At 45.4% G+C, this 8,393-nt stretch overlaps 1 protein-coding gene across 1 annotated transcript in view; it reads right to left on the bottom strand.

Moving 5' to 3' along the window:
* The window catches only part of MTF1 (metal regulatory transcription factor 1), a 31,252-nt gene extending 24,575 nt beyond the window's left edge, over positions 1-6,677 (bottom strand). The window contains exons 1-2 of the mRNA XM_074217570.1: positions 6,609-6,677; positions 4,272-4,733 (exon numbers count right to left, since the gene is read on the bottom strand). Of these exons, the coding sequence (XP_074073671.1) occupies positions 4,272-4,682 (411 nt within the window). The 5' untranslated portion in view covers positions 4,683-4,733; positions 6,609-6,677. The remainder of the gene's footprint in view (positions 1-4,271; positions 4,734-6,608) is intronic.
* Between the last annotated feature and the right edge of the window lie 1,716 nt (positions 6,678-8,393).

The raw sequence follows: 8,393 nt of genomic DNA on the forward strand, positions 1-8,393 counted from the left end.
AGCTGGTAACTCTTTGGGAGAGTCAGGAAATGAATGCATGCACAGCTTTCCTTCAAAAGGAGTCACCATTCTGATAAGTTCCTTGCAAGTTCAAGATCTGATACCAGCATATAGAGTAATAATGAGTAAAGCAAGATGTAGCTACCAATAGCCACAATGAAGACCATACTGTACATGCTCAGTCTGTAAAATTTACATTAATCAAAATTATTTAAACTTTCTTTTATCTGCAATAACACCAGGTCCAAAATTTTGCAATAAACTTAACAAAATCTGTGGCACTCTAGGTTGTCATAGTATACCCTTTGAGAACCAACTTTCTATGTGGAAAGAGTTCAGATAACTCTTACAGGGTATAGTGCCACCAACTCTAACAGTTCTTTCTAACTCAGTCAATGTATCAGGACATTCTGTTGCATTACACTGGTATTTTTTGTTCCCTTTACTATCAAAATCCCTTGACTTTTTTTTTTGTCAATTTTTGAGTGACTGGCTATTAAACGTGGTAGATATGAAGGGGAAATGGTGTGCATTTATCCTAATGGTGGCAACAATAGCTCACCTTTGTACAGTACTTTTCATATCATTACAACATACTATATATACATCAGCAATGATGCTGCGAGGCAGGTAGTATTAAATATCATTAATCTTATTTCACAGATGTAGAAACTGAAGTAAGAAGTAAAATCCTTGCCAAAGGTCACAGAGTTATTAAGCTGCGAAGCTAGCACCTAATCAGTCTCTTGAGTTTGGGCAATGATCTTACAGGCATAGGAACAGATGACTGAATAGGTTGGTACATGGTACCCCCTTATCTCTCAGTATGTTCTGGCAAGGTTGCAGGTGGAGCATGAACTTAAAAGGTAGGAAACATTGAACTGAACTCCAAACAGAAAGAGTAACGGAACCAAATCAAAACCTACCTATCAATTCGGATTTTACAAAGTATTCAAGGAACTTGTATCAACTATACTGAGAGTTAAAAAAAAAAAAGGAATAACAAAATTTTGATAGGAAAATTTTTACTTAAAGCTACAAGGCCAACACAGAAACAGCAAACCTTAAAGAGAAAACCAACCACTAAAAATCACAATGCAAATACCAAAAGTATCTTAGGAGAAGTCAGTGTGACAATAGACATATATTGTGCTAACTTTTGGCCCCAAAGGGATAACTAGAGGAAGCAAACCATGAAATAATTCTATAGAGAATCCAATCCACAGAGTTCAATTTTCTATACATATGACAGAAAATCAGGCAACAAGGAAAATCAGACTGAAATCTCATCACAAATAAGGAATACCCTAGAAAACAGAGCAAACCAAGCAGTCTTCACTTCAAAATGGACAAATATTGAAATATAAGCCAGTCAGAAGTCAAACTTTGCCCAGACCATCTATCTCCCTTGCCTAGAATGATCCCCCTCCTCACCTGACCCTATTGGAATCCTTAGCTCTCTTCAAAGCTCAGCTCAAGTGTCACCTCCTGTAGGAAGCCTCTCCAGCTCTCTCTGGCTATCAGTGCTCTCTCTCTCTCCCTCTTCCTCTTCCTCCTCTTCCTCAAAAGGCATTTTTCAACAGCTAGAAAGCAAACTCCTTCCAGACAGTGCCCTGCTGCTTTTATCTCTACATCCACAGCACTCAGTACAGGGTACAGAGATACTTAATAAGAGTTTGTTATATTGAGAACTGGAAGATAGCACAACCTGAATCACTGACTTGCCCAGTCTAGTTACCTGACTGATTCACCAATGATCCTGTTTAGTCAAAAGTTAAGGCAGCTCCAACTAAGCTATTAGTAAAGGTTACTGGGGTTCAAACTAGGGTTTTACCTTCCCTCTTCCCCAGAAAAGTTCAAGCTACTTTAAAAACTCTCAGGCAAAACTCAGCCTGACCTTGTTGTGGTTTCCAGAACAGTGACAAAAATTTCCTTAATAGCTTAATGCAGCACGAATGCCATGGGCTGGCTGACTGCTGTCAGAGATACTGAACATAAGGGTTGATTGATGGACTGACCAATGTCAACCTGGATTTGAGCCAGGAAGAGTCATGGCATCACCTCCCTGATATCATGGCCCTCTTTGAGAACAAAGGACAAACAACAACCTATGTGAGTAGTTAGAGCTGCAATTCATCAGGTGGGCAACACAGCTTTCTTACTTCTCTCTCTTTTCTTCTTTCCCTTGATGTTTGCTAAATCCTGGCAAGATATCTCCAGGTTTACCAGCCCCAAAAATCATTCTGGCTCTTATGACTGACCAATCTTAAGTCCGAGGTCAACCCCATTTGGTCACTGTTTAGGATCTGACTAATCACAATCAATGTAAATAGCAATTATTTCTGTTTCCGCCAATAATCTTGAGGGTCTTCCCCTTTCAGATTGTTTTTGCTTTTGACTATGCAAAAGAGATCATTCTTAACTTCATTCCTTTCTTACCAAGCCTAAATCTAGGAATGGGTGCTGCCTCAGTCAAACTAAGACCAATAAAGACCTTAGCTTAAAAAGGTCAATTGCATCCACTGCATCCAGAGCATCTCCAGTGGTCCAGATCCATATCTGGCAACTAAACCCAAATGACTCTGGACAAGAAAGTGAGAATTATGATTTATAAAGCTCACCCTCAAATCCATCTCACTTGCAGGTCATGGCATCCCTTCCCTGAAGTCATGGTCCTCTTTCAGATCTAAGGACAAACAACGGCAGCTCTGCAATGTTCTACCTGAGTGACTTCAGGCAAGTCATTCTCTCTCAGTCTCAGTTTCTATGTCTTCTCTCCACCCAAGTACCACTTTACAGGCTTCCTTCAGCTGGCAAAATTAGAGAATTGGTCTAGGTGATCTCTCAGGTCCTTTCCAGATTCAATTCTATGTCTTGAAAATAGATCACCCAGTTTTCTTCAATATTTTTGGGTGAAGATATGACAGGTTTATCAAAGTTGCAACTGACACAAAACTAAAGACAGCTAACATGTTGGTAGAATCAAAACTCATAATATCATAGACTTGGAATTGAAAGGAACCTTAGAAAGTACCGAGTTCAATCCAGATGTAATCAAAACTGTGATGAAATTTAATAGTCAAATCTTGCATTTTGGTTTTTTAAAACTCAAATGTATAAATATAGGTTGGCAAAAACTCAGGGGTTTTGACTGATCACAACTCTTAAAGACTATGACAAATTCTCTCTCTTTTTTTTTAAGGACAATAAATTCCAATTCCAACCTCAAATAACAGGAAAGGAAAAAAAAAAGATTTGGGTATTCTATGAAACTGAAATTTGTCTAGTAAGACTTTCCATTTAATCACCGATACTACTGCTACTACTGACCCATTTTTACTTGACCTAGAAACATAGTTTCTAGAAAATATACATGACTACTTCTAATGCACACCCTTTTTGCTTCTAATTAAACTGAAGAGTAAAAGCATTAGAGAATTTGTCCAGTATTTTCCAGAAACTGTTGGGAAAGAGATCTAGTTTGCAATTGTAAAGCATTAAAAACATACCAAGATAATAAAGCTACACCCAGGCACCCAGGGATGTCCATATTTAAAACAAGCCATAACATATATTCCAGGGGAAAACTGTAATGCAGCAAATGTCCCTTTTTATTAGACTTCTACACAGGAAGGAGCAATTATTTCAACATCAAGTCTGTGGAATTACCAGTCATGTTTCCATTTAATTCTGTCTGGGGAAGTTAAGGTATAAAGTAATCATTTATTTATGCTTGAAATTTCAAAGGGAGAAGCAGCTAGGTGGCACAGTGAATAGAGTATCAGCCCTGGAGTCAGGAAGACCTGAGTTCAAATTCAATCTCAGACATACAACAAAAAAAACCATATACATAGAGTTGTACAGAGATATAGATAGATATATACACACACTCTTTGGACTTATGTACTGGCTGTTTTGAAATTTATTATTCTTTTTGCAAGGCAATGGGGTTAAGTGACTTGCCCAAGGTCACACAACTAGCTGTGTGTATGTGTGTATGTGTGTGTGTGTGTCTCTGTACAGTTATATGCATATGTTTTTTGTTGTGTGTTAACCAAAAGCAAAACCAGTCAAATAACACAAAGCAATTTAAAGTGAATATCTGACATATAAAAACTTGGAGTAAAAAAACCAACCAAGGCCCTTTTCCCTGGGGCCTCTGTAAATTTTTTTTTTAAACTGGTCCCGTTGAGAATGTCAGGACATCAGATGTACAAACAAGAGTTAAGTGCAGATGTCAAGCCAAGCTTCCAATACAGGAGCTTACTTACTTCTTTGCGCTTCGTTTCTGGGCATTCAGACTGGAGGGTGAGAGTTGCACCTTCGATGTTTCTTGGCATAGGTGTTGAACCAGGATTTATGGTTAAATGGATCTGATCTGGAGAGATGATGTGCTGCACATAACCCTGGGACATTCCTTCATGATCTATTAAGTGATATCCCTCATCAGGACCCCCCACTAAAAAAGGCAGGTGTTCTCCACATTGTCCTTCATCATCCTCATCTTCCAGAGTGCCAGGGTCCTGCTCAATGAGAACAGTTGTCCTGTCATAAACTGTTCCAGATGAAGAAGGCAACAGTCCGTTCTTATCCACAAACCTGAGTATTTTATCATGATGTGATAGTTCATCTTCCTCTGCCTCATAGCAAATGATATTGTCATCTGGACTGTTTTCCCCCATGGTTCAACAGAGCTCAGTGCAATTGTGAGATATGGGAAGATAAGGACCAGTCTGTAAAAGAACAAATTAAAAATTAGAGGCCTACCACATGACGTCCTTCAGAACCAAGAGTCCAAGTAGTACTACTAGGGTCTCCCTTGCTATTCCTGTATTTTAAAAGGTCAAGAAGACCAAGACCAGACAAATCATAGATAACATAGTCTTTGTGGTATCATTCAATCTATTTTGTAAGGTTCAAGTTATTCCTAAGAAAAATGAAATACCACAAGAATTTCTTCATGTATTTCTCTTTACAATTAGATGACCCAAGGGTTTCCAGAGAAGAAAGTGAAAGGGGTAGAGCTGTTAAATATAATTAGGTAATTTAAACAATGAGACACTCCAACTATTGATGATATAAGAAAAAAAATCCTTCATATATCCCCCAAATAAGAATAGGACTTGGCTAAATAAGTTGCTGCTCATGAGTTCTGGGACTACATCCTCAGGCAGCTCCAGAAGAGGTTGCTACATCATATTTCTCAGGGTACACCCAACCACAAGCCACTCTATGCAGATTTGCTGTTGGGGATGGGGGTGGAGCAGGAATCAAACAGGAAGCTTTTCTTCTTTGAAACAGAGATCTGCAATTCCCCCCAAATCTGACACATCAAGTTTTACAAGTGTGGGTGAGGCTAGGCAGAACATATAAACATAGGGTAATTTGTAAGTTTCAACATGGCAACATGGCCATTTTTATTTTCTGCTTAAAATTCACACTTTAACTTTCTCTTCCAAGTTGGTGCTGGAAATCCTAACTCAGAATAGGATGGGAAAACTAGCCTGTCTCAAAACAGGGTCTACACAAACTCTGGGGTCAAAGAGGCTGGAGGAACCAGATTAGGAAAGAACCTTTCTGACCCCTGACTCAAGCTTATGCAACTTCTGGGAAGGAGGCACTTCAATGCAATAAGGAGGAGGAAAAGAAAGATAAGAATACATCGGGCCCCAGGTAGTTGATATAGACACCCTGGACAGTGAAGTGGGCTGAACTGGGGGTTGGAGGTATGAAAACAGAGACTGCTCCGGGCCAGCCCTTCCCTCTCCCCCCGCCCCAGGGGTAAGGGAGAGTGAGTTTGGGCGCTCATTCCGGAGTCTGGTGGTGTGAGAGATGAATATATTAATTCAACTGGAAGAGCAAGAGAATGAATGAATGAATGGATGGATGAATGAATGAGTGGCGGGACTTAGAGTAGAAGACCAGAAGGCCAAGAGATAAGATGTTATCTCCCAGGCGGGAAAGGAGGATTCTCAACTAGGGGCAGGTGAGAAGGGAAGGGCATCTGAAGTACATCTGAAGCCAGGGCAGGGGATTATTTGATGATCTCCAGGTGAGATAAAAAAGAGTCGGGGTCCCGGGCGGGGGTGGACTCAAGGTGCCCTTGAAGGGGCTGGGGTTGCAGGAAGGGAGGGAGGGCGCCAGGGTCCCCTCTTGGGGAAGGGGTAATTAATGCTCGGCGTCTCGGGCCGAGCCCCCCCGGACCAGCCCCGGGACAGGGCAGCGGGCGACGGGGCCAGGCTGCAAGGTGCCTCCAAGGGCTTCCAGGGAGGCAGAGGACAGGAGTCGGGGGAGGGTCCCAGCCCTAGCGGGGAGGGGCGGGCTGGGCCGGGGGCAGGGGGCGCAGGGAGGCCTCAGCCCCGGGCGGGATCCCGAAGCGAGCAGGGTCTCCCCCGGGGAGCAGGGAGGGGCCGGCCCCGGTCTCCATGGAGATGGGGGAGGGGGAGGGTCCCGTCCCCATGGAGACAGAGGAGGAGGGGGTCCCCATGGAGACGGGACCGGGAACCTTTCCCCCGGGCCCCGGGAAACACCCCCAAGGGCCGCGCTCCCCGACCCTGCCCCGCAGCCCGTCTCCACCCCCCAGGTCGACGCCCGGCTCCGGCTCTCACCTCGGCGGCACCCGGCAGCGACAGCGGCGGCAGCAGCTCTTCCCCTCCCCAGCGGCACCATGATTGCCCCCCACCTTCCCCCTTCCCTCAACGTCACTTCCGCTTCCGCTTTCCGGAGGAAGACGAGGCCGAGGGAGTAGCCGTGGGCTCTCCAATGCGCGCCGTGCGCGGACTCGGCCAACCACTCCCTCGAGAGCGGGCCGGGGAGGCGGGAGGGGTGTGAGTGCCGAGCGTCCAATCAGCGCCGAGAGGGGGCGGGCCCCGGCGCGGGGGGCGGGGCTTGCGGAGGGCTGCCCCAGCCGGCGGGGCTCGGTCGCGGCTGCCGCTTCCCCCCGGCCGGTCCCTGTCGAGAGCGGGGAGAGGCGCCCCGGGTCCCCGGGGAGGAGCCCTCGCCGCGGCCCCTCCGGCGTCCCGAGCTTCCTAACGGGGCCGGAAGCGGCGGGAGCTGGGGCCCGGGGCCCTGCGCACGCCGCCGGGGGCTCGGAGCTTCGCTGGGGGGACCCGACCTGGGGAGGGTGGGGGAGGCCCCTCCCCGCACACCCCTTAAGGAGCCCCGGACTCGTGAGCTGAGCGCGAGGCGGCCCTCCCGCCGCACCCACCCGGCCAGCCCGGATCTGTGGCTAAACTCACTTCTTTTTGGTTTGTTTGGGCTTTTTTAGGTTTTTGCAAGGCAAACGGGGTTAAGTGGAGCTGGTGTCTGAGGCTGGATTTGAACCCAGGTACTCCCCAGCCGCCCCTAAACTCACTTCTTAAAGAATGAGGAGGAAAGGGCAGCTGGGTGAGCGCCGGCCCTGAGTTCAAATGCAACCTCAGATACTTAATCATTACCCAGCTGTGTGGCCCCGGCCCAGTCACTGAACCCCACTACCTTGCAAAAAAAACTAAAAAAATAAATAAATCCATATTGGGGGCGGCTAGGTGTCTCGGTGGATACAGCACCGGCCTTGGAGTCAGGAGGATGGGAGTTCAAATGCAGCCTCAGACACTTGCCATTTACTGACTATGTCCCTTTGGCCAAGTCACTTAACCCTGATTGCCTTAAATCTAGAGCCATCTCCACTTGTTCATATCTGGTCACAGGACCCACATGGCTCTGGAGGAGAAAGTGAGGCTGGTGACTTTAGCACAGAATCCCCCTCACTCCAATTCAATTCATGTGCTTGTCATGACATCACTTCTCTGATGTCATGGTCTTCAAGAATGAAGGACAAACATCAAATCAAGATGACTTTCCATTAGATGACTTATCTTCCAGATGAAGGATCAGTCCATTAAAGAGAACTCTGGCAAGAATCTTGCCAGCAATAACTAAGAGAACGATGCTTTCCTTTCCCCCTCCCCTGTAATTGCCCCAGGATAACCTGATTCCTTTTTTCTTTATTGAGACAGACATTGGGCAATGGCAATGTACTTTTACCAAAAAGGTATTTCAAGGCAAGTGCTCACACAGAAGTCAGAAGAAGAAGCACAAGGTATCTCTGAAGAATTTTAGTATGGAGTTGATACAGAGGAGATGCTGTCACAGTACCACCAACTTGGTGTGCCCCTATCAAAGGTCCTGTGCTCTGTGAGCAAAGCAGAATTGCAACAATATAAAGGAAATATGAAATGCCAAATCTAAGAGACTTCTCCGTTCGAAATGCTCAAATGAACTATTTGTGCCTGAGCTTCCAAGCTCATTTTGTGTTTTTAGATTTTTGCAAGGCAGTGGGGTTAAGTGGCTTGCCCAAGGCCACACAGCTAGGTAATTAGTGTCTGAGGCTGGATTTGAACTCAGGGACTCCT

The sequence above is a fragment of the Macrotis lagotis genome, chromosome 1 (genome assembly GCF_037893015.1).
Source record: "Macrotis lagotis isolate mMagLag1 chromosome 1, bilby.v1.9.chrom.fasta, whole genome shotgun sequence".
Lineage (NCBI taxonomy): Eukaryota > Metazoa > Chordata > Mammalia > Peramelemorphia > Peramelidae > Macrotis > Macrotis lagotis.